This window comes from Nicotiana tabacum, chromosome 19 (genome assembly GCF_000715075.1).
Source record: "Nicotiana tabacum cultivar K326 chromosome 19, ASM71507v2, whole genome shotgun sequence".
NCBI lineage: Eukaryota > Viridiplantae > Streptophyta > Magnoliopsida > Solanales > Solanaceae > Nicotiana > Nicotiana tabacum.
In genome coordinates, this window is record NC_134098.1 from 82,351,749 (window position 1) to 82,379,093 (window position 27,345).

The window sequence follows — 27,345 nt, forward strand, 5'->3', positions numbered from 1 at the left end:
TGTGAAAAATCCCTCCAGAATCGCCTAAATCCGAGCTCCAAAAATCCAAAACGAAAATGGTGAAATGACCATTTTTGCTTCTTAATGTTTCTTTCCAGAACCGCTTCTGCGGAACAAATTGCGCATCTGCGGTCTCGCTTTTGTGTGACAAAATGCGCTTCTGCGATGATCACTGCCCAGCCAAAGAGCTCACACCTGCGGAGAAATTTTCGCTTTTGCGATGATCGCAGGTGCGCACACATTTGCGCTTTTGCGTTCCCTCGTCGCTTCTGCGTAGAAAACATCGCACCTGCGATTGCGCAGGTGCGGAAGGCTGTCCGCATCTGCAACCTTCCTCCAGTTCTGCCCAGGTCGCTTCTCCGATGAAATCCTCGCTTGTGCGAGGTCGCTTCTGCGATGAAGCTTCCGCAGAAGCGAAAGCGTCAGCTGCTGCCCAGAAATTCCAGCATCTTTTCTTCAAGTCCGAATTGATCCGTTAACCTCCCGGAATTCACCCGAGGCCCTCGGGATCTTAACCAATTATACCAACACGTCCCAAAATGCAATACAAACTTAGTTGAGGCTTCAAACCATATCAAACAACGCCGAAATTACGAATCGGGCATCTAATCGAATTATGAGTTTTCAAATCTTCTAACTTCTATATTTTGCGCCGAAACGTACCAAATCAATCTGGAATGACACAAGTCATAAATGGCGTAATGGAGATGTTCCAATTTCCGGAATCAAAATCCAACCTCGTTATCAAAAATTTAACCTTCGGTCGAACTTTCTAAAAATCTTTTATTTTCCAACTTTCGCCAAAATGCGTCAAATTGCCCTACGGACTTTCAAATCCAAATCCGGAGATACGCCTAAGTCCGAAATCACCATACGAAGCTATTGACATCATCAAAATTCTATTGCGGAGCCGTTTTCTCAAAAGTCAACTCTCCGGTCAACTCTTTTCATTTTAGCTTCTAAAATAAGAATTGTTCTTTCAATTTAATTCTGAATCTTCCGAAAAACCAATCTCGACGGGACACGCAAGTCATAATACATATTACGAAGTTTCTCGAAACCTTAAGTCGTTGAACGGGGCGTTAATTCTTAAAACGACAAGTCGGGTCGTTACATTCTCCCCCTCCCCCCCCCCCTAAAATATACGTTCATCCTCGAACGTGCCAAGAATTATTCTGAGGATATTAAATTACTGAGTGTATCCTTATACGCATACTCGCGGGTCATTCTACGTACCCGTAATTTAACATGGGTCTGACAACACCATCTTAGCTGAGATTATTTCTTTTTGCCCTCCTTTATAAATTTTAAAGCCAAATCCTTATACTCCAATTAATTTCAAAAGGCCTGATTTTCCATATTAGCACAATGTGTTAGTCTCAACCGGCGGTAGCAATTTCGTGCCTACACACACATTATACGTATGCCCATAATCACATCTCTGGTCATAATGATTGTTCATAATTAATTCCAGCATCCTCAATTAATCTTATATTAACCAAAATCTCGTTTCAAAATTTTTAAAACACTAACAGCAACACGCGAGGCATGAAAACCTCATAATTATTTACCCCAATTAACGAGTCATATTTAACGCCACATGGGCACTCATCTCATAGGCTAAAACTCAATATTTACAACATGAATATGATTAAGTATGAATAGAAAATACATACAAGATTATCAAATAAGCCTAACAGACATGACTCCCTATTAATACTATAGTACAAATTTTAATTTCACAGAGGGAGAATTTAAACTCGTAATATTTTTTTTACCATAAGGATCTCATCCTTATATAACTTTCACCGCGGCTTGTAGCCCGGTTTAAATATTTCAGACCATATAAAAATGCGAGGATTTCATCCTCAACTCCGAATCACAAGTATTTTGCACATTGTGCCACTGAAATTTTCCATTCCCTTTCGTTCTTCTTTTTTTTTTTTAATAAATTCCGTAAACAGTTTTTACAATACATAATGAACCCCCATACCGGTAGGGCATATAATTCATAAAATTGTAATCAATTATCTCGAAATCACATCAAAATCCACTGTAGTGAGTAATAAGAAGTCACCTTTTGGACTCATAGCCCACAATAATGTATAAAACAAAAAATGATAGACACGACCAACACCATTAAGTCTCCCAACAGAGATAAACACGGAAGTGGAGTACAAATTCACAAATCTACCATATAAGGAGCATGAAAGGAGTTCCTACCTCGATAATCGAATCATGATACGAATAGTGCTCATTTTATTATAAATTAATTCATACATGTAACGACACCATCTGGTGTATCGGCCTCAGCCAATTCATAGCAATTATATCAACGGGACGGGCCTCCCCCTCTTGGGCGCCCTCTACCCGCCTATCCTCCACCCCTAACTGGCTGTGCACGTGGAGTATTAACTGGAATAAAGCATGTACCCTGAGTGTTTTGATGAAATTCGCCTCTCCCAAGTCTGGGATAATCTCTCATGATGTGCCTGGTATCACCACACTCATAACAACCCCTCTGAGGTTGCGGCTACTTGTATTGAGTTTGTCCCGGATAACTTGAATAACCACTGTAAGAACCTCATGCTGGTGGTGCACTAAAAGTATTAACTGGAGCACTAAGAGTACTCTGAATTGCGGACTGGGCTGACCGACTGCCAGAGCCTCCGCCATAATGAGTCATAGCTACAGAGTAGAATCCACTGAATCCTCTAGAGTTCTAAGACCTTTTGGTCTCTTTAGACTCATTTTCCTCACTTCGAACACGTTCTAACATCCTGACAATCTCTACTACTTGCTGAAATGGAATGTCAGTCTGCAATTCTCGAGCCACGCTTATTTTAAAATCATAATCAAGCCTTCAATGAATCTGCGAACTCGCTCTCTAACTGTAGGAACCAAGATAGGTGTATGTCGGGCTAACTCACTGAACTTGATAGAATATTCTGACATCGTCATGGTGCCCTAACATAACCCTTCAAACTTTGTGCGTCATGCATCCCGGAGAGTTTAGGGAACAAACTCTTTCAAAAATATTTCCGAAAAATGGGCCCAAGTTGGTGGTGCTACATCGGCTGGTCTGCCCTCTTCATAAGCTTGACACCATCGATATGCTGCTCCTGATAACTAAAATGTAGTAATGGTAACTCCGCTCACTTCCACAATACCCATGGTGCGGAGAATACGGTGGCACTTTTCTAGAAATCCCTGGGGATCATCGGTAGCTATGCCACTAAATGTAGGTGGACTATACCTCTTAAATCTCTCAAGTCTCTTTTGTTCTTCTTCTGATACCTCTGGCCTGACTCAGACGGAACCGGAATAACATGTTATACCGGTACTATACCCGGAACGTGACCAATGTGAATCTGCTACTCTGGAGTACGGGCGGTAGGAGTCTGAACTCCTCCCCTAATCTGTGAAATATTTGGTGAAACGGAGATCAATCCAGTCTGAGTCAATGTACCAAACATGTTTAGGAACTGTGCTAAAGTCTCATGAAGTTCGGGGGTTACAACATGTGTCTCTGGTACCTGTCCCCCAACTGGAGCAACCGACGGCTTCTCAACCGCCTCTCTAACCGATGTTCTAGCTGTGACACATTCATTTCCTCGGCCTCTACCTCGGCCTCTACCTCGACCCCGGCCTCTTGCGGCCCTAGCAGTATGTGCGGGTGTCTGATCAGCTGACCCGGTAGCACGTGTCCTCACCATCTGTGAGAGAATATAGATACAAAGGCTCAAATTCCAAATTCAACAAATCTCGCACGACAGGAATGAAAGAAGTGGAAATTTCATAACAGTTTTGTAGCCTCTCGAAGATAAGTACAGACATCTCTGTACCGATCCGCAAGGCTCTACTAAACTCGTTCGTGACTCGTAGAACCTATGAACCTAGAGCTCTAATACCAACTTGTCACGACCCAAAATCCCACCACAGGCATCGTGATGGCACTTAATATTTAACACTAGGTAAGCCGATTATAATAACAATTCAAGTTTTTTTTTTATAGATAATCGAAACCCACGGCGGAAATATTCAAACAACCTCCCAAGACTGGTAATACTGAATCACGAACTCTAACTGGATACATGTAATGATCTCAAGGATCGAATATACAATATTATTCGAATAAGAGTCGACAATACAATAAAATAGAAAGACTCCAAGGGACTGCAACGACCAAACAACTCTACCTTGAATCCCTGCGATCAACACACTAACTCTGCCCGAGTCCGATATCTCCAATACCTGGCTCTGCACAAAAATCTGCAGAAGTGTAGTATGAGTACACCACAGTCGGTACCCAGTAAGTATCAAGACTAACCTCGGTGGAGTATAATAGCCACCCGTATCACTCCATAATAATAGCCACCTTTATCCCTCCGCCATGACAATATCAACAACCACCCTTATCGCTTCTATAGCCACCCTTATCACTCCTATAATAGCCTCCCTTATCGCTCCGCCCAGACAATGTTCCAGCACACATACAACAGTGAAATGCCACCCTTATGCCCACATGATATCAATAATGAAATGCCACCCTTATACACCACATAACTGTAACCCAAATCACACAACAATTTACACAAAAAATTATCACAACAACACCACATAATTACTTGCATTTACAAATTTCTTGTAGTCCACAACCTTTCCAAAGGTACAACGAAATCAATTAATTTCACAGCAAATAACCCAAGGCTTCACACAATGTGTGTAAAATCTCAAAAGTAACAACAAAGATAGAAAAATAACTCTGCAAAAACAACCTATTGTTTAATCCAATTTTTTGATAAATATATTAACGCCTCAATTTAAACTTATTTAATTAATTATTTACATATGAAAAATCCATAATGTAATTATTTCCAACAAATATCAAATCAACAAACACACGAAATTCACATAAAATCCAAGAGGCAATCACACCAAATTATCATATAAAATACAAACTCGAAGAACAAAGAATGGGGCATGACAAATCAAGGATTTACTAAGTTCCAATAATTTTCCAATTTAATACATAAGAGTGTCTACGAATTTCAACCGATATAATTTGCACATATAAACTAAGTACGTACTCGTCACCTCGCGTACATGGTTTTCAATCATATAATTTCCACATATGACTCAATGCCTAGGGAAAATTCCCGCACAGGTTAGGCAAGATACTTACCTTTTTGAAGTTAGGCCGAGATTTCAAAAATCGCCTTCTTACTTGAATTGACCTTCGGATAGCTCAAATCTATCAAAATTAATTGTATAACTTCATTAAAATTCATCGGAAACAATTCTGGATAATAAAATGCCAACTTAAAATTTTGCATTAAAAAGTCAACCAAAGTCAACACGGGACCCGCCTCTCGGAACCCGGTAGAATTTTCACAAAATCCGAACACATATTCCGATACGAGTTCAACCATACCAATTTTATCAAATTTCAATAACAATTCGTCCTCCAAATCTTGAATTTCCATTTTTGAAAAGTTTTACAAAAATCTTGATTTCTTCCATTTAAATCCAAAATAAATGATTAATATAATCATAGCTTCATAAAATATAATCACTTTAGGATATGGAACACTTACCCCAACCAATCTTGTGAAAAATCCCTCCAGAACCGCCTAAATCCGAGCTCCAAAAATCCAAAACGAAAATGGCGAAAATGACCATTTTTGCTTCTTAATGTTTCTTTCCAAAACCGCTTCTGTGGAACAAATTGCGCATCTGCGGCCTCGCATTTGCGAGACAAAATGTGCTTCTGCGATGATCACTGCCCAGCCAAAGATCTCGCACCTGCGGAGAAATTTTTGTTTCTTCGATGATCGCAGGTGCTCACACATCTGTGCTTCTGCGTTCCCTCGTCGCTTCTACGTAGAAAACATCGCACCTGCGATTTGCGCAAGTGCGGAAGGCTGTCCGCATCTGCGACCTTCCTCCAGTTCTGCCCAAGTCGCTTCTGCGACGAAATCCTCGCTTCTGCAAGGTCGCTTCTTCGATGAAGCTTCCGCAAAAGCGAAAGCATCAGCTGCTGCCCAGAAATTCCAGCAGCTTTTCTTCAAGTCCGAATTGATCCGTTAACCTCCCGAAAACAACCCGAGGCCCTCCGGACCTTAAACAACTATACCAACACGTCTCAAAATGTAATACAAACTTAGTTGAGGCTTCAAACCATGTCAAACAACGCCGAAATTATGAATCGCGCATCGAATCGAATTATGAGTTTTCAAATCTTTCAACTTCTTTATTTTGCGCCGAAACATATCAAATCAATCCGGATGACTTCAAATTTTACATACAAGTCATAAATGACGTAATGGAGATGTTTCAATTTTCGGAATCAAAATCCGACCTCGTTATCAAAAATTCAACCTTCGGTCGAACTTTCTAAAAATCTTCTATTTTCCAACTTTCGCCAAAATGTGTCAAATTGTCCAACGTACTTCCAAATCTAAATCCGTACATACGCCTAAGTCCGAAATCACCATACGAAGTTATTGACATCATCAAAATTCCATTCCAGAGCCGTTTGCTCAAAAGTCAACTCTTCGATCAACTCTTTTTATTTTAGCTTCTAAAATAAGAATTGTTCTTTTAATTTAATTCTGAATCTTCCGAAAAACCAAACTCGACGGCACACGCAAGTCATAATACATATTACAAAGTTTCTTGGGACCTTAAATCACTGAACGAGGCGTTAATTCTTAAAACAACAAGTCGGGTTGTTACAATATGCAACAATACGTGGTAAAGGGCCAAGCTCTTTTGGCGCGATTCCGGGAGTGGTAAATTACTCACATCCTGAGGGAGGATAACGCAAAAGCGGATGCATTAGCAAACTTAGGATCATCGACCGAAATAAAGGAATCAGAATTCGTGATGGTAGTATAGCTGATGAGCTCAGTTCTGGATACGGATGGTTATTATGAGGTAAATTCGACTAGTCTGGTCTGGGACTGGAGAAATAAAATGATCAACTATCTCGAGCACGGGAAGTTGCCCGAAGACGCCAAAGCATCGCGGGCGTTACGCGCCAAAGCTGCACGTTATAACTTCAATAAAGGCCAATTGTATAGAAAATCCTTCCAAGGCCGCTGACCCGATGCTTAGGAGCGTCATAAGCTAATTCTGTCATGAGAGAAGTCCATGAAGGGATTTATGGCAATCACTCGAGCGCAGATTCTTTAGTGCTGAAGTTGGTACGAGTAGGATATTATTGGCCTCGCATGGAACAAGACGCCAAAGACTTCATACGAGAATGTGATAAGTGCCAACGCTACACACCACTAGTACATCAAACCAACAAAACTCTTACATTTGGTTCTGTCCCTATGTCCGTTCATGAAATGGGGGATGGACATCGTCATACCGCTACCACCGGCTCCTGGAAAGGTAAGGTTTCTTTTAATTTTGACTGACTATTTTTCTAAATGGATGGAGGCAGGTCCTTATCAGAAGATTGGAGAACGCGAAGTGGTCGATTTCCTGTGGGAAAATATAATTTGAAGGTTCGGAATACCAAAAGAGATAGCATGCGACAATGGGCCGCAATTTATCGGTGCAAAAGTTACAATATTTCTCGAAAATTTGAGGATAAAGAGGATCACATCTTCTCCTTATCATCCAAGTGCAAACGGTCAAGCAGAGTCAACAAACAAAATGATTATTCAAAACCTCAAGAAAAGGTTGGAAGCAACAAAAGGCAATTGGCCCGAAGAATTGCCTGGAGTTCTATGGGCCTACTGAACAACGACCAAATCGAGTATAAGAGAAACTCCTTTTTCCCTTGTGTACGGTGCTGAAGCCCTAATACCGATGGAAGTAGGTGAGCCCACTTTGAGATATTTTCGTGCAGATGAAGAATCGAATAATGAAGCGATGTTAATAAACTTAGAACTGCTCGAAGAACGCAGAGACTTGGCGCATCTAAGAATGGTAGCTCAAAAAGCAGAGAATGGAGCGATATTATAATCGAAGAGCCAACTTCCGTTATTTCAAAGTAGAAGACTTGGTTCTGAGGAAAATAACCCAAAATACCCGGGAGCTCAACGCGGGAAAGCTAGGTCTAACGTGGGAAGGTCCCTACCGAATTTCAGCTTTCACTGGGAAAGGTTCATACGAGCTGGAAAACCAGAATGGAGACAAGCTGCCTAGCAACTGAAACGTGGCTCTTCGGAGTCATTGATGGATAAAGATCTCGTCTGCTAAATATTCAATTAGCAGACTAAGACAATATTTTTTCCTTTGGAGCTCTTCTGAAGTTCCTATGAGATTTATATCATTAACATAAACAACAAGTATAACAAACTCTAATGCTATTTTCTTTGTAAAAATACATGGACAAATACCATCATTTATATAACCTTCATTCATCAATTCAGTAAGGTGATTATACCACATGCGCCCTGATTGTTTAAATCATACAAAGATTTTTGTAATCTGATTGAGTACATTTCTCGAGACTTTGAATTATATGCTTCAAGCATTTTAAATCCTTCAGGGATCTTTATATAAATTTGATCAAATGAGTCATATAGGTTATGACTTGCATCTAAATGGCATGACATCTTTAGGTGTCTGGACTACAGGTCTGATCCTCACAATCTTTTAGAATATTGTGCACTATATTGTATCAAATATATCGTCGACGATCATTTTGTATCGGTTCGCAAGTGACATAACTTGTTAAGATCTCATCACTTTCTTTATTTTCATGTACCTGAACTTCTTCTGGAGTTTCATAAAATGTTATGTTGTGGGCTCTTGTAGAGCTTATTTCCTCCTCATTATGATCATTTTGATCATTTTATCCTATTCTTTTCAAGGGTTGTTACCTTTGGAACCGATCGGTTTACTATGCTTCATGCGTGCAGTAAACTTTATCCTTCAGGGACTTTAATTTTAATAGGAGCATTTACAGCTGAAATATGATATTTAATTTTGGATTAGCAAATGCTTCTGGCATTTGACTTGAATTATGTTCTAAGTGAGGATCATATTAATGATAATTCGATTCATATAGCATATTTTTAGCTGTTTATTCCATCCCCCAAATGTTAGAAAAACTAACTTATATCCCCAATCTTCTTTGGAAAACCTATCTTTGTGCATTGTGGTAGATAAATTAATCATATACCATACATCAAAAGTTATTAGATAGTAAAAATATTTGGTTTCTGATCCTAAACTAAGACTTATCATATATTGTTGGTCTGATACATACAAGTGCTGTTGTATGCATTTTAGAAAATCTTAGACCAGCACATGAAGCTTTGTTCTCATAAGCAATAGTTTAGTCATTAATAGGAGGTATTCAATGCTAAACCAGCGTTATCAAGATGAACTGTCTTAATTTCATAATCTAAAAATTATGCTCTTAATTGAGAAAAGCAATTTCAAATACCAAAATGCAGGTTGACAATAATCGCACATGTAACCATCTCATATATGCAACTATAAGTGGTTCACATGATAGGTGAATTGGCCCATATTCACCTTTTATATGTTTCAGAATTAGGGGTCTTAGTCCCAAATTTCGCTAGTATAATCATATTATTATGAGAACAAGCAACACAAGAAAATTCTTGAAGAATCTTCTACTTCTTCAATATATGCTTATCAGAATTCTAAATTAGCTCATCATATTTAAACTAGATCGCAAATAAAAACTTTCAGTTTATTATGGCATGTGCTATCTTTTAGTAAACTTCTAGTTTACTATGGCATAAACTTTTATATCAGTAAACTTTTGATTTACTGCGGCTACTTTTGTATCAGTAAATTTCTGATTTACTATAGCTACTTTTGCCTCAGTAAAAAATTCTGGTTTACTGTGACCGCTACATGATGTAGTACAACTTGAAGAATAAGGCGGGTAACTTCTCACATAAATTTCTGGTTTACTGTGACTGCTACGTGATGTAGTACAAATTAAAGAATAAGGCGGGTAATTTCTCACATACATATTTACCCCATATGATTGTGGAAACATGAAGATTTTCAATCTTTCAATAATTTGTAGTCTTAGTATGATTGTCATTTGTATTTGTGAACTTCGGGTTTATCATAACATATATTTTGACCACAATAATGATAAATAAGCTCTTCGGGAGCCTTCTTTTATTGTCCACAATCAAATATTATTCAGAAACTACTTGTGTCATGTGTCTTCTAGACAAACAGTTAGCTCTTCGGGAGCTTTTGATAAATTTTGTACTACCAAATATTGCTCAGACACTTCTGGTGTCATGGGAGAAAATCATAATCAAATGAACAATATAATGTCAATTCTAAATTTATAAATGACGAAAATTAAGAATTTTAATATTTCTACCACTAATTTTGTGACAAATGTCTCCTTCAAGGAGAAATACTATTAAAATCTGAATATTTTGTATCAATGCGGCAACCACATAGTCATTGCATCCTTTTAAGGAAAGATATACGATTTGTTATTTCCTCCAGGGAACTCAATAACTAACCATAATATATTAATGTGGTTATAGCAAAATGTATTCTACAAGGATGTTTTTGCCTTAGAATGATACTTAATAAAATTATCCAAGATGTTTTACGTACAACAGGTACGTGCGGCAATGATCTTTATGCCACAAAAATAATATTTATATCCTGTGTTATTCTAGCTCTTCAGGAGGTGAGTTGTGGTATTTCTTCATTCACTCCAGGGAATGAAAATGTACTTCAAAAATAACTTTGAATAGCTCATTATTTTGTTAAGCACAGAAAGACATAGTTTCATAATATTTTCCTACTTTAGGAGAAAAATTCAATTGTTTTACTACTCAGGAGCAAATTTAAAATACGAAATATTGAGTATATATTCTCTCAATCATATTACCTCTTCTGGAGGTCAATTGTAATATATTTACATTAAGAGCGCGTTCATATTTACGAGCTTTATTAATATTGTTACATTCACTTCAGGAAATGGATTAATATTTATCAAAAATTCTCATCCTTCAGGAAATCGAACATAATTATCTGAACGCGCATTAATCACATCAAATTATGATGCTTCAACCTCTTTTAAAATATTTACTACTTCAAGAGCAAATCGAGGCGTGCATGTAATATAGAGAATTTTTCTCTAGCTTATCTTTAATTGTAACCTTCGAAAGCCTAAATAGTCACTTCTGATGGTCATAGGTATATACCACTTTTAATGGTTAACAAAATTTAGTTATAACGAGATATGAAATATTCAACCACTTCTAGTGGTTGTACGTTTCTTATGAATTCTGCTCGAGTTCAAGCGATGCTCTGCAGGAGCAAATTTGATGCCTTTTCACAATTTTGTTCTTCAGGAACAAATTTGAGGCATGAATTGTCAAATGAACAAATTAGATTCCTCAGATCAAATAAACCGAACGAAATCAATCAAGCTAGTAGCAAATGACAAAATGAAGAAAGAAAATACTAACCTTTAGTGTAGACTCTTAATGATGCAATATAATCTGATTAGTAGTTATAACTTTTTGTTTACTCAAAATAAACAAATAATTAGTGTTAGCAAAGAGATGAAAGTGCAAAAGAAAATTGAGAATTCACGATTCCTTTGCTTAGTTTCAGCCAATCATGAAATCATCTTACTTTGCTAGTGTGAAAAGGAAACATTGATACCAAAGGAATACCACTCCTTCTAGCCACCGTAAAAATGGTGGAAATTTCATATATGCAATAACTTAGTACTACTTACCGTGGGAACCGATGTCTTGTAAGGAGGATAAGTAGGATTTTTTCTTCTTTCCCCATATCTTTAGATCCTTCTCTCTCTCTCTCTCTTTTTTTTTTGAAAGTAAATATTAATGGCAGAGTCTCGTGCTGTTAACGTGTTATAAAATAAAAACTGTAAAGTAAATAAATCGAAGACAAGTATAGTGGGAGATTGATATTTTTATTCAACTTCAAACCGATGTACATAATAAACTGAAAACTCCTCTATTTATAGAAGAAATGAGGCAGCTGCGAGACTTTTCAGGAAATAGCTGCGGGACTTTTCTTGAGCTACTTGTAAGTTGTCTGCATAAGCTATTTGCAACATGCCTGTTTAAAAAGAACTGCTGCAAATCATTTTATTGAGTTGCTTGCAACCTGTCTGCATCAGCAGCTGGGTGTTGATAAACTTCAATAGAGTACCAAACGGATAATAATCTTTAGGAAAATTATCTATAGCGGAGTACTAAATGGACATCCCATTATTAATGATTATTTTCATAACACAAACAATGGTTTTCCGTCTATTCTAATGTTCCATACGACGTCGTTGTTCTGCAGCTAAACCCCTCGTCTATAATCTCCACTTGTTCACCTAAACCCTAACCACAACCTCCAGACTCCATGGAGAACCAAGCCCTAACGGACTCGTCGCCGGCGGCGACTGCGACGGAACAGCCGGAAGCTCCAGTACAGCAACCTTCGTCGAATACCGATGACGGTGGAGTAAATCAACCATTTCGAACTCCAGAGGAGTTAGTTTCTAAAGCCATAGCTCCTGTGAAGAGAGAGTATCTTCGCCCTCCACCTTCTAGACCTTCAAACAACAACAACAACAATGGCACCGTTGGAGTCGAAAACGACGATGCAGCTGAGGCCAAAAGCGCTCCTATTCTTAAGGAGAAGAAATCCAAACGCCAAATTAAACGTGAACGCCGTCAGGTGATTCTCATTATTTTGAAAAAGCTTATTTTTGGCGAATTTAAAAGACAAACTATTTGTCTTTATTGGAATGAAGTATCCTAAATAGAATGGAATGCATATAGAGGATAAGTATAGAGTGTTGAGTTGAAATTTTCTCTTCAAAAAGTTCCATTTTAGCTGAACATAATTTTATAACTGATATTTGTGTGATGGTCAAAATATTACCCGCACTGGCATCTGGTGAATAGGACATGTACCCTTCATACACACATTTATCAAACCATGGTTCAATGAGATGTATTTTTACTTCAATTTTAACAGCTAAGGATTAATTGCTTGGTTTGGTGAAACACTGGGTGCGGTAAGTATTCTTTCATACCGACAGTTATCACTTAACCATGATTAAATGATATATATCTTTACTTTAATTTTTAACTGCTAGGTTAAGTTGTTTGGCTTGCTGTAAACACTGGTCGAGTAAATATTTACTGTTGTGATTGTGCATTTTAAGATTCTGGTTGGTATAATCACTCATAAGAAATAGAAAAAAGAGATTGTGGTTGGTGTGGTTATTTTATAGTAAATGAAATGCTTGAAATGATTGCAGGAACAAAAATCACCATTGCATATCTGTCCCGAGGTTGCCAAAACTGGAAAAGTTAGTGCGTGCCCTTATAGTGACAAATGTCGATTTAGTCATGACTTGGAAGCTTTTAAAGCTGAGGTAAATTAAGAAATAATATCATAGTTATCGTTATGATGCTGTTATGTGATTCCGTAAAATTACAATCTTTGCTGTTGTTTTGAATGCAGAAACCAGCCGATATAGAGGGTAGTTGCCCTTTTCTGGTTTATGAAGGGCCATGCCCTTATGGATTGGCTTGTAGGTTTGCAGGGACCCACGAAGATGATGTTTCAGCTCAAACTGAGAAGATATCTAGGAAGAGTTTTGAACTAAATTTTTTTAATAAGGACACTCAGAAACTTCTGTGGAAAAACAAAATGAAGTTTCCGAAGGCTGAAGCCACTCTCAAACTTCTTGGACTTAAGGTTTGTGCCTCCCACCAGTTTTTCTTCCATTCGTCAGTACCAGTTTTAGGGGAAAAAGGTGATTCTTTATTAGACAAGCTTCAAATTTTAGCCTAATGAACAAGATGTTTGACCATTAGGAAGCAGTATCAAACCTGTATGTTTTTCTGTCTCTGGATTATTTCTCATGTTCATTTGAATTTCTTATCGCAGGGCCATCCGAAAGATAAAATATTGGTTGATAAAGAGGAAAATGACGAAGTTGTGCCAAAAGAACCAGCCACTGATACCAAAACAGACAGCAATGAAGCTGCTAGTGACTGCTCTAATAAAGTGGAGATCACTCCTTCCATTTCACCAGAAGATGATGTAGATGAAAATAATTTGGCTGATGATATTAGACCTTTAAAGAAGGCAAAATCATCAATCGATGAAATTTGTTCCTCCCAAGTTAGCAATGGTTAATAGATGCTTTATTCCTTTACGAGCATTCAGGTTGTTTTATGGAGAGGTGAAACCTCGTGTAGCTGATCTTGTGTACTTTGACAGGTTCAAGTGTCCAGGGGGAAGTTCTTGACAGCAATTGTGATGTGAATAAATCAGAGCCAACTGCTGACACGGTTACAGATTCTGATAAAAGCCTAAAATTGCACCCCCGTGAAAAAAAGCTTATTGATTTTCGAGATAAGCTCTATCTTGCGCCTTTGACCACAGTTGGTAATCTGCCTTTTCGGAGAGTTTGCAAGGTGCTAGGAGCTGATGTAACATCTGGTGAGATGGCAATGTGCACAAATCTTTTGCAGGTCAGTCACTGCTAATTGTTGATGGGATAAACATAAGTTATCATTAAATTTATTCCTCAAAATAGAATCAGAATGAGATTGAGACTGGTGAAAAGCTTTTGTGGTGGTGATAGTTTAATGGTTAGGGGGAGGAAATGCCATAACTTGTAAGTACTAGCTTAGAAATGCTATTGTAAAATTTGCATATATTTTGTTGAGAAGGTAAAATTGCATATATTTCTTTGTTAACTTTCGACACATAAATTCGTGGAGATCCGTGATATCTAGGAGATCAGTTTTGTGTTAGTTGCTGGCCTATTGTATTTGTACCAGCTTGGTACCTTTTTTATTTAATAAAATTTTACCTTATAAAAAAAATATCGTGGAAATGCAACTGGTTTGGATGTGGGTGTGTCATACTTGGCCTTCTATAAGAAATAAATAACAACATCTTCCCTGCCTAATCCTCAAGTTAAGAGAACCACCTGGAATGATTTTGTACCAGGGGTACATAACTTGTTCAGTTTACGGACATGTAACTTTTGGCTTCTTTGAGAATTAATGATCTTTGTCTCTCATCCCTGTCTTACCATTTTCCATCTAAAAAGACTTTTCATTTGCTTGGGTAACATTCTTGAACTTAAGTATCAATTATTTGCGCCTTATGGTTAATGTAGGGCCAAGCATCTGAGTGGGCACTGCTGAGACGGCATTCGTCCGAGAATTTGTTTGGTGTTCAGATTTGTGGAGCTTATCCAGACACTGTTACAAAGACAGTTGAGCTTATTGAACAAGAATGCACTGTGGATTTCATTGATATTAACATGGGATGCCCGATTGATATTGTAGTTAACAAGGGTGCTGGATCAGCTCTTCTTACAAAACCAATGCGGATGAAGAGTGTAGTAGAAGCTGCTTCGGCAACAGTTGGTATACCAGTAACTATCAAGGTAGGATGATCTGCTTTGCCTTTTGCTTTGTACTATTGGAGACCAACCTTTTGCGGCGTAGGTATTTGACATTATGATACAATTCCCAGTTCCCACCCTAGAGTAGATTATTGCTTTTCTGTGTTTGTCTTGTTCAAAGATCTGGTTCCCACGTGCCCGTGGTTCTTAAAGAGATGTGCAGAGATGCTTGACAATGCAACTTTTTCCTGCTTTAGGTAAGAACTGCTTATTTTGAGGGGAAGAATCGCATTGATTCTCTCATAGCAGATATTGGTAATTGGGGTGCAACTGCAGTTACCATACATGGTAGATCACGTCAACAGCGCTATAGTAAACTTGCTGACTGGGATTACATCTACCAATGTGTACAAAGGGCCCCCAAGTCTTTACAAGTCCTTGGAAACGGTGATGTATTTTCTTATTTAGACTGGAACAAGCACAAAACTGACTCCCCTGAGCTTTCCACATGTATGATCGCCCGAGGTGCATTGATAAAGGTTTGTAGTAAGATCTTCTATTTCCGTTGTGTAAACTTGTTACGGTTGCATGTTCATTCTATTTGTGCCTCTGAGGGTCTATCTGCACTAAGCAGCACTTCCTATTTTTGCAGCCGTGGATATTTACTGAAATCAAGGAACAGAGGCACTGGGACATTACATCTGGGGAGCGGCTAGATATCTTGAAGGATTATGCACGATTTGGCCTTGAACACTGGGGTTCTGATTCAAAAGGTATATAGTTATGTTCGTAAATGTTATGGATCAGTAAGAAGTTTGTCTGGTAAATCTACCAAGATATTAATTGCTGCAACCAATTGGAAGCATGCCTTAAAGATGAGCTATCATGTTATATACTTATATTTGCATCCATGTTTACTCTAAACTGAGTGCCTTAACCTTTACATCTCCAAATCTTCATCTCATGATCATGTTTGGTTCTTTCATCAGATATATAAGAAATTGAGATAGCTTGGGAATAACTATGTCCATGCAAAGAGTTGCACGCATGTGCAGGCTTCTAAACTGTGCTCTATAACTGGCCTTTCATAGCAGAATAAATGCAATGGATACTGTTCACTGTCTATATCCTTAAGAATATAGTATGCTTCTGTCAGGTGGACTTTTCAATATATTAGGAAAGTTCCTCATTAGATTAGACCATTGTATATGTGAACAATGATGTCTTCTTATTTTCTTCATTATCCATTTTACACTAGCAATGACTTATGTATCCTGTACATTCTATGGTGGTTCAGTCACCGAGGTTTTCTTGAATCTCTGTAAAGGCGTAATTGGTAGGATCTACGAGTATGTTAGTAGAAGCTTTCCATATTTGTCTTGAAAAAATGGGGTTTCTCTCTCTATTTTATTCTCATTTGCTGGCAATTTGCTTTCTTTGCGATATTCTTCTATTGGAAAGATCTTGAAGAAAATTAATGTTATGATTGGACATACCTGATGTTTGCCCTAAATGAGCACAGGAGTGGAGACGACCAGACACTTTTTGTTGGAGTGGCTTAGTTACACATGTCGGTATGTTCCAGTTGGCCTGTTAGACATTATCCCACAAAGAATAAATTGGCGACCACCCTCATACTACGGTAGGGATGACCTCGAGACACTAATGGCCTCTGATTCTGCTGCAGACTGGGTACGTAATTTACTGTTCGTAGATAGCAAATTGTTAGGTGTGTAAAACACATTATTCTTTCAATTTAACATGCTATATATACATTCCCTCTGCAGATAAGGATATCCGAAATGTTACTAGGCAAGGTTCCTGTTGGCTTTTCGTTTTCACCAAAGCACAAGTCCAATGCTTATGACAGAGCAGAGAACGGCTAATATCATTTTGTCGCTGTTGCTGTTGGTCTGATACTAATTTTTGCTGCATCTTAGCAAGGACGGCTCCACCCCTAGCCAAAATTTCAAGGCCCCTAAAATTATTTTTATTGGATAGTATACAATATGTAATTCAAATAATTATTACAGTTTTTATTCATGATAAGTAAATTTCTTTAACCATTTGTTGTCCGCTGGTTACCAATAATTAATCACATAATTCTTACTTTATACCATTTTCAGTATTTTAGTTGAGATAATTATAGATGAATGTGGTATTAAACTATCTTTTTGGTTATTTGTGTAAGACTTAAGGTACTTGCTTTATATTGCTTTAAGTAGAAGTATTTTTTTTTATATTTTCATTTAGCAGTACTTACAACCATGATATATTAGGAAGTTATTATAGAGTAAGCACAGAACGCAAGACCTATATTGAATCAGTTCTGCAATTTTCGAATACAGTATTATTGTAACAAGTGCAAATGAATCACAGTTTTTAGCTCAACCAAAAATATTCACAGGTACTAGCATATATACATATATTATACACTAATTATTTATAATATACACATCTGTCGGTTAATTTTTCTTTAGCGTGTGACTATTTAAGTTAATTCTCATTGAAGAATTATTCTACAAATATCAATGATAGCATATGTTCTATATGGAATATTTCAAGTTGACGTATTGTACAGGATTGCGTTCGATGTTCCTCGAATTATGGATTATGGCTTCTCCTCGATGAATGAAGCTTGCTTCGATATTTTGAACTCATTCTTTGCATCTGCTAGTTTTTTCTTTCTCAATTAGTTTATCTAAGATGGTTGTATCTAATTTTTCCTCCTCGTTTTGTCATCTTCTTGAAAATATTGGATTGAGACTATGCAATTTTTATGTTTGGACTATCAATGGAAGTAGTTTGTTTCGGTTGCATGGCGAAGAAAAATATTGGCAACTGGTTGAAGATTGCACTTTCTGACTTCTGGTGGAAGAACGTACAGCCAGCAAAAGAATTGGAAGGTCACAAGGATTGAGATGGGAAAATTGAGCAAATAAATTTGTTCAATGGCCAAAATGAAGGTATATGTTAAGGCAGAGTTGGCACAAGCTCTTACTGGAGATAAAGGTGCATTCTTGGATTGGTTCATTTTTAATTTTGTCTAAATTAGTATCAAAAGTAACTTTGCTTTAAAATTTGGGCAGATTAAGTTGGAAAATGCTGTTGCTGATGCACTGACAACTTTCAAATAGCAGCGAGAAGCAGTAACTTGACTGGAGAATGATATTGGTCAGCTATTGCTATAATCCTGTTATTGTATCTGTCAAATAATTTTATTGATTTTCTTATTCGTTTCACTTTGTTTTATGATTCTCAACTCCGCTTTCAATCTCTAAAGGATAGACGACTCCAAAACAAAGTGCTTTATCTGGTTTATTTTTCTATCTAGGGAGCAGCAGCTTATGTATGCATTTGATGCTTTTAACCAAGTGGATATGACATAATCATATCATGCATAATAATATTTTCTAGGACTTCTGAGTGCCCTCTTAAAGATTTGTTGCCTTACTGTTGAAAGAACAAAAGGATATTTTGATTGACACCCAAAATTATATGACAGTTCATTATACCCTTAGTGGTCCTTTGATTTGTGGACAAGCCCTATTGAACATATATAATGTAAGAATCATAATACGAAAATTAAATCAGTGGACTCATATGGCATCCCAAATAGAAAAAGAGACTTCATTGAAACTTATAATTTCTATAGTCAAGCATTAGAAATCCAAAGCAAAAACTAAAGCAAACATGGAAAAGAAAGTTTAGCCGGTTCTAACTTCATTCAAGATAGTCTTTTGAACCCTACTACTTCCTGGTAGCCAACCACCATCAATGGAATCCATATCTCCACTTAATCCATCATCCATGAAATCCCCAATCCTTTTAACCTTACCCGTCGGCTCGACCGGGTAATTGCCCGAAAAGCAAGCATAGCAAAAGCTTCTAGAATCATTGCCTAACAACTTATTCAAGCTATCCATTGGCAGAAAAGCAAGCGAATCCGATCCAATGAACTCCTTAATCTCCTCCACACTCATCCTATTTGATATCAGCTCATCTGAACTAGGAGTATCCACTCCATAATAACAAGAAGCTATAATTGGTGGGCTTGCAATCCTCATATGAACCTCTTTCGCACCCGCCTCCTTCAACAACCTCACAATCTTGGACGAGGTCGTCCCTCTAACGATTGAATCGTCCACGACCACAACCCTTTTCCCCTCCAATACTGCCCTAACTGGTGACAACTTAAGCTTCACCCCGAAATCCCTTATCTTCTGCGACGGCTCGATAAATGTCCTACCAACATAATGCGACCTTATCAAACCTTGTTGAAACGGTACCCCCGCTTTAGCAGCATAACCGAGCGCAGCCACGACACCCGAATCAGGAACTGCTATCACAACATCACATTCCACGGGAGCTTCAGTCGCAAGAATCTCTCCAAAAGCACGCCTAGACTCGTACACAGACCTCCCAAACACGACCGAATTAGGCAGAGCAAAGTAAATATGCTCAAAGATACAAGATTTATGCTCGGGATGAGGCATCAAACAAATAGAATGAACCCCATCTTTATCCACAACAACAACCTCACCAGGATTCACCTCCCTCTCATAAGTAGCCTCAATCAAATCCAAAGCACACGTCTCCGACGCAAAAACAACAGCACCATTACTTCTCCTACCCATAACCAATGGCCTAAACCCATGAGGATCCCTTACGGCAACCAACTTATCCTCAGTAACAAACACCATAGAATAAGCACCTTCAATTTTTTCACAAGCCTCAACAATCCTCAATAAAAAAGGCCTAGCTTTCGATATAGCAATAAGGTGAAGTACCACTTCAGTATCAGAACTCGTATTAAAAATTGACCCATTCTCTTCTAGTTCACCACGCAGTAACTTATAATTCACTAAATTACCATTATGGGCAACACCAACTGACCCAAATTTATAACTAGCAACAAAAGGCTGAACATTTTTTAACATAGAAGAGCCAGCAGTAGAGTACCTTACGTGGCCAATTGCCATGTCACCAGGGAGTTGGTCAAGCTTTGACTCATTGAACACGTCGGATACTAACCCAACACCTGTAATTGACTTAAGAACGTCGTCGTTAACGGCGACAATGCCGGCGCCTTCTTGGCCACGGTGTTGAAGCGCGTGAAGTGCTAAATAGCAAAGGCGTGAAGCTTCTGAGTCGCCATAGATGCCCACAACGCCACACTCTTCACGGGGTTTGTCTTCATCGTCAAAATACGAGTCCAATGTATTGTCAGCTGATTTCTTAAACGAAACGACGTCGTTTAAGGGGTTTTTGGAAGATGCGGTGACGAGAGTTCTATAGGGTTTTGGGAGGGTTTTAGGGGATAAAGATAAGAGCTTTTGAGATGGGGAGCAAAAGGGTTTGTCGAGGGGCTGCGAAAGAGGAGATTTATTGGTGGCGGCGGCAGAGGCGGTGGAGACGGTGGCGGCCATGGGCGGTGGAAAAAAGGAGGACAGAAGGAAAAGCAAGTGGGGGGCTATGTGAATAGCCAAAGAGGCTGAGCTAGGTTTTAGTGCTTATATGGGGTTTGTGTGTGGAGTGAAAATACCGTAGGGCAAAACCGACGTGTGGTGAGAGTGGCTCTCTCACCGCAGAATCTAATTGGTTATTTCTTTACCTTATGGTGATAGTGATAGAAGGATTTGAGTCACCACAGAATAAAGTTGTTAAATTTTTAGTACAGTATATAATACTACTCTATTATTTTAATTAATAAAAAGAAAATTGACCCGTTAATAGCTTTCGGCGATTTTTTGGGTCAAAATAACATACTACTTATTAAAATTTAGATTCTCGAGATAGCCGTGTGACTATTGCTTATGCTAAAGGGTCCCGCAAATTGGGTTGATATTTACTTGCTCCCTCTCAAATTGTTTATCTGCTTTCTAAAAATAATTATTTTTAATTTTTTTTTTAAAAGTTCAAGACAAAATAAACTATATTTTTCTCATTTTACCTTTAATAATAATTATTTTTAAAGATGGAGATAACATATAAATAGAATAAATATTTAATAAAGAGAAATTATATTTTAAAATATAAATATAAATAATTTCTGACGCGAACTAATATTGATAATACCTTTGATATTTCCCTCACAAGGGTGCGTCAATGGACCAAAACTAATTTCCAACTTTTGTCCTGAAAATATGTTTGTGAGACTTTTTTAATTAGTTAAAATTATTTGTTTCTCTAACTTTCTGTTAAAAATTACATTGTACTTCCAACCCGGGTGCTGGGAGTTCTTTCCTTTGTATCTCAATTTAATTCTTTAGATGTCTAGGTCGGCAAGTATGTATGGGATAAAATTGATTTATAATAAATGATCGAATGATAGCGTGACATGTGAAGTCAGAGATAAGTAGAGAGCAAATTAAGTAACAATCAGTATCGGGAACAACTACAATTGGCATCGGATAGATCCCGAAGGGAGCATGGCCAACGTGGGCAGATCAAAATGCTTGTCATCGGATAACATTCGATGAACAATATTCCCTGGCATTAAATGAGCAACCGTTGCAGAGAATATTTGCATTTATAGCGTGTCGTTACATATTCATCAATGCCCCTTTATTGTCATTTAAGAGGAGGCTTGATCCTAAGATGTTGCTTCCTTAGGTATAGCTATAAATAGTAGGCTCAATAGCCATTATAAAACACGAAAGCCTTGACAAAACTTATGTTATATTCCATTCTTATGCTCAATCAACTCTTTTACATTGTTCTTATTTCTGTTCTCGGAGGCCTTGCTCTCGCAACCAAGCTTGTCATTTTCTTTAATTTTAATCGCTAATTCTTATTTTAAATCTTGTTTATTTATCATTTTTGGATCAAATCAGTTCGCTTGTCTATAAACCACATTACAAATTCAACTATATCGTTTTAAGGTAAACAAAGTCCATGAGGGGGAGTCAAAATGATTGTAGTAATTATACACAATCTTTTAGAACACTTCTCAAAAATTTCGTTTGTTCTATATTGTACTGGTAAAATCCTTGGAAAAGGAAGAGAGAATTTTGGTGGGGACCTGGAATCTTAGCAAGTTACACCAAGCTTATACCTTCTTGTTAAGAGATTAACATGCCTTGATTCCATTTGGATGAAAGAATGAGATATAAGCAATGTTCATAGCCACAAATCTTATTCAGAATAAACTTGATTCCATTTGTTTTTATCAACTTCCTCTCTCGTACACATTATCTAAGCTACAAAGAAATCAAACGATAAATATTGACTTGTCCATTCATGCTGTTTGAATCCTAAATTACTTATTGCACCAGTACTTGTGAATTTCCAGAAGCCGAATACTACTTTGGTTGACTTGAATTTATCAAAGTTATTTTGTTTTCTTTTAAAAAAAGGCATGACAAATGACAAGATTTGAGATTAGTCACCTATCCTTTTCAAAGTACAGTCATTGTACAAGGTGAATTCGAAGTCTTCACCATCCTAGAAAAGATAAATGAAAAGAAAAGAGAGGATTGGCACGAGTCGAGATAAAACTTACTCATACTCTATATTTATATTATACTAATATAATATATTATGGCTAAATCATAAATTGAATTGGGGGTACCAAGGTTTAACGTCTAGTAATACCAATGAAAGTTTTCTGCACAATAGATGTGGGTTTGATTCCACTACTTCCGTTTCCCTTCCCCTTCCTTTAAATCCCCTATGAAATTGAAAAAACAAAACTTTTTAATTTTGCATACAAAAAACAAATCTCATACATCATTAGCTTGGTGTTCAAAATCTTATATCACGTGTGGTTTTTATGAAAGGTTATTTAAACCATTTAAATTTCTCTATTATTACGAAAGAAATGTCGTTTGAAGAATGATTCTCAGTGCTTTTGGCGGCATCCAATAGAAAATAACAAAGGAAAAAATCTCTCTCGAAATTTGACAATTTTGGTCAAACTCGCAAGTTGGGATAAGAAGGAAGTACGCAATCCACACTTTGTTAAAAAACTTCCAAGCAGGGATAAGAACAGAACAAAGTACTCAATCGACATTACAAAGACGCAATTGCATCAACTTGAGAGTCAGCAGAGAACCATTTATCACCAATGAAACTGGCTTACAAACATATGGACAAGGAAAAAAGCCTACCCACATACACCCCACCGAAATTGGTCCACAAAGATTCTTTTGTTTTCTTTATTTAATATTCGAGCTAACTCACCTTATATTTCATAGAATATTTGCTACCTCCTACCTCCAACCAGCACAAGCACTCAATAACTAACCACCAATGCTTGACGTGGAAAATAATACCTGCTATTTTTATCTCTACTGAAATTTGAACCTTAATCTCGATGATTTATCAAAGTTTCTTCGTTAAGAAGACCTTATCACAGAACCTTTGCAGTTCATAGAGATTGAGTTTCAATTACTCAAATGATAAATGAATCTAATCCTGAAAATTGCTGTATTAAATGACCTAAAAGAACTTCCCCGGATGACTTTTCAGTAAATTCAGTGCCACCAATAAAAACCACAAAAAGTGAGAGCACGCTGCATCAAAAAGTTTCTTAAGCGTGCCACAAGTCAAGAAACTCTCAACCACATGGATAAAAACGTCTATAAACATCAAATTACTAGTCAAGCATTTGGAGTCGTATTTGACTGATAATCCAATCAAACTTTATAAGTTTGTTGCTGCCATAAGACGCAAGAGTGGGAAGGGTAGTCTTTGAAACACCAAATAGAAAGAAAAGACGCGTTACAACTTGCAATTGCTCTTGAATCTATGGATACTTCCTCTGGTAAACTAACCGGTTCTCAGAATAATGTGAACACCACTATCAGTATCAATGATGTCACTGATCTCACCAACCTTCAGTGCGAAAGTATTATCTTCAAAAGGTTTCTGCATCTGCCCTCGGCCAAATGGACCTGTACAGGAAATGAGCTTCATAAGCATTCACCAGTTCACCTTAACGGAAGCCAGAAATGACATCATTAGGCCATTAAGCAAGCTGACAAACCCTACTATATCCACAAAGATATATTTCTATCTTTGCCCTTTGCAGTGACAATGGTATATTATTCCAGTTGCAATCACCTTCTTCAGTGGAAAACAGTAGAGATACCCCTACCCTCATGTTTTGTTTTCGATAGCAGCTGGCTAGGGGTGTATTTTGGATTCATTATTTGGGCTTTTTGCCCTTTCGCCGGAGATAAAGACTTAGTTGACATTTACAGAAAGGGGCATACAAGAAAAACACAGACAAACTAAGGGTTAAGGAGCAGTGCTCTATATTGGGTTTGTGATAGCACATTTGCCACCTTGCCTCTGTTAATTTGTATGCATTTAGAAAACCTAGAAACCTGACAAAACCTTTTTAACCTGCCTCTGTTAACAAGAACGTTATGCGGCATCAAGCAATTACTTAATGGAGCGATTTCTATGGTAAGAGACTATAAACCTTGACAAGCTGAGAGCAAGCCAGAAGATTGACAACAACACCCAACACGACCATTATTATAACAAAAAGCAGTTTCTGACCAGAAGTATATACTGAATGACAATTTTAGCCTTCAAAAGCGTTAGAAGAATCAGATATTACAAACTGAAATGATTCATAGGATGAATGAATGTGACAGCTAACTAAGTATATAATGTTGTAAGAGTATAATGTTTTACAAAACAAAACATGTTATGATATTTAAATTACAAAAAAGCAAATAGCAAAGATCTTTGAATAGTGAACTTATGTAGCCAAATAACACTATTCGAGTGTCAAACTAAGTAGAGCGTGAACAGAAGTGAAGCTAGGCATCAAACAAAGTAAAATACAAATGCAGAATTCTAGAACATTGACCAACCACTACAATGAAACCAACAACTGTGGAAGCCAATATAAGAAGCGCGCCAAAAACAGCAATTATATGTAGTTATAGGAAATTTAGTTATATTGGACTTGGCACAATCGACAGTGTCTAGCAAAAATCATACAAGCTACAGAAATGATCTGGCTTTTAAATCATTGAAACCTTTACATTTGAATATCAGAAATCTTGTCAGAATTTGAGCAGCTTGATAATAGCTCAAGTTAGTTGGTGCAATACTAATCGTTACTTTTTCATTCTTACTTCTGAAACAAGCTTTATAGGATATATTGCTTTCTTAATGTCCTTACACCTCTTTAATCTGATAACTAAGAACTCAATCTGCTATTACCAAGTGGAGAACTACAGGAATGTGCAGAAAAGGTTTGAACAAGATTGAGCAGGTTTAGGCATCACACTTTTCCTTTGTAGTGAAAGATCTAGATCACCACATTTTATCCAAAATGATTCACTAGTTTTTTGACAGATGAGAGGCTTGCATCGCCAACCTATTGCCACTGTTAATTAGTGTCAACAACACCCAAAAGAAAAAGAAGAAAAGAAAGTTGATTAGTATCAAATATGATGCACCGCCTGTCCGTTTTCCTAATCTAAGAGAAATAGCCAGCACAAATTTCAAGCTGCTGAAGGCTTATTACTTTATGCAGACATGTACAGGATAAGCAACAATCTCTCAGCTTCCATCGCTGATTAGCACCAAATGACATCAAGCTGCAAGAAGATGTGGACAGAAATCTTTCTCAAGACAGAAATGTCCTGATAATTTAAATCATAATTTTCACCTAAAAAGCAGTTCCTTTGTTTAATTTCGAAGAATGAAAAACTAGTGCTCCCCTTCTACTTACAAACAAATAGATAAACAACAAAAAAGGTGTGCTTTGGCGAGCTCATCCATAGCAACAAGCAGTTCTCTTCTTCAATACTTGCTAACTGTCCATTCTAGAAAGGGTGCTATACCAAACATTTGCAATATAGAGGTGAAAGTTTAAACCAAATAGTAGATGCACAAAAATAGTAACAAATTATGCTTATTTAAATAACAAATGTCCAGTTCCCTAAACATTATTTCTTCACTTCCTTTCCTATTCTTTCAAAGTATAGCATAAACAATTAAAAAGAAACATAAATTGAATTTCACCCCCAAATGAGTGAAGCCCAAGCTAAATTTCAATACGTTTTGATTTTTGCAGACTACCATCAAAGCTAATTACTAGTAATAACCCATTAAACCCCCGGCATAGTCATTCCAATATCAATCAATTAACTACACACTTCAATCTCAAATTAATTGCAATTAGGCACATGCATGTATTTAAAGCAAAGTAACAATTTTCTAAAACTAGAAAGTTCTTTAAATCTCAGATCTTAATCCCTAGAAAAGCCATGTAAATCTAGAACCAAAACTAAAAACCTCCTAACAAACACAGGCCTAACAGTATAAGTTATTACCGAGATCGCCACCGCGTTTGGCGGAGCTGCAATCAGAGAAGCGAGAAGCAACATCTTCAAACTTAGATTTGCCGGAGATGATGTCATCGCGAAAGGCTTTGAGCTGGGTAACGGCGGCGTCTCTGGTAGTGTTACATATAACGCGGCCTTCTGGATCTTTCCATGATGCTTTGCGTCTTGATCCCTCGTGTTTTATCAGTATGTGCGATGCCCTCACTTGGTTCGACGCCATTTTTATCCGCTTTCTTCTCCCACAAGAATAACACACTATCGCCGCCGGTATCCGCTTTATTACTAGTAGCTGTTTTGTGTAGTACTGTAGTCTGCGGAAAAAAATTATTAACTCCGTTTCATGCCATTTTGGAAACGATTTATTTTAAACTAATTTTACCTTTAATAGCAGCACAATTATTCTCTCCCTTTTTTATTTGTTTAGTATCACAAATTCTAAATAATTTTTTTTTTTTTAAAATTTTATGTCCAATCAAATATGTTCACGTAAATTAAAATGGATAGAGTACTTCATATTTACACCAGCTCCAATAAACAAATCTTTTTGTATAAAGTATATTCTTAATTCATTATTTGATTTGGGAGTTTTACTATGTTACGTGTCATTGTTTATAAGTGATCATTAGATCTTAATAAATTGTAATC

The 27,345-nt window shown here is 37.3% G+C and overlaps 3 protein-coding genes across 3 annotated transcripts; 1 reads left to right on the forward strand and 2 right to left on the reverse strand.

Moving 5' to 3' along the window:
- The first annotated feature begins 12,278 nt into the window (after nt 1–12,278).
- On the forward strand, nt 12,279–17,451 carry LOC107766363 (tRNA-dihydrouridine(47) synthase [NAD(P)(+)]-like). The gene is made up of 10 exons (XM_075238082.1): nt 12,279–12,684; nt 13,274–13,390; nt 13,480–13,716; nt 13,909–14,155; nt 14,245–14,498; nt 15,155–15,427; nt 15,643–15,924; nt 16,038–16,158; nt 16,908–17,077; nt 17,173–17,451. The coding sequence occupies exons 1-10, from the start codon at nt 12,367–12,369 to the stop codon at nt 17,269–17,271; spliced, it is 2,118 nt and encodes a 705-aa protein (XP_075094183.1). The 5' UTR covers nt 12,279–12,366; the 3' UTR covers nt 17,272–17,451.
- Nucleotides 17,452–18,989: 1,538 nt separating this feature from the next.
- On the reverse strand, nt 18,990–20,949 carry LOC107766358 (amidophosphoribosyltransferase, chloroplastic). The gene has a single exon (XM_075238083.1). It carries the CDS (start codon nt 20,812–20,814, stop codon nt 19,093–19,095), a length of 1,722 nt encoding a protein of 573 aa, XP_075094184.1. The 5' UTR covers nt 20,815–20,949; the 3' UTR covers nt 18,990–19,092.
- Nucleotides 20,950–23,954: 3,005 nt separating this feature from the next.
- LOC107766359 (peptidyl-prolyl cis-trans isomerase Pin1-like) lies at nt 23,955–27,051 on the reverse strand. The gene is made up of 2 exons (XM_016585131.2): nt 26,689–27,051; nt 23,955–24,282 (listed from the first exon to the last, which is right to left on the reverse strand). The coding sequence occupies exons 1-2, from the start codon at nt 26,918–26,920 to the stop codon at nt 24,158–24,160; spliced, it is 357 nt and encodes a 118-aa protein (XP_016440617.1). The 5' UTR covers nt 26,921–27,051; the 3' UTR covers nt 23,955–24,157.
- Between the last annotated feature and the right edge of the window lie 294 nt (nt 27,052–27,345).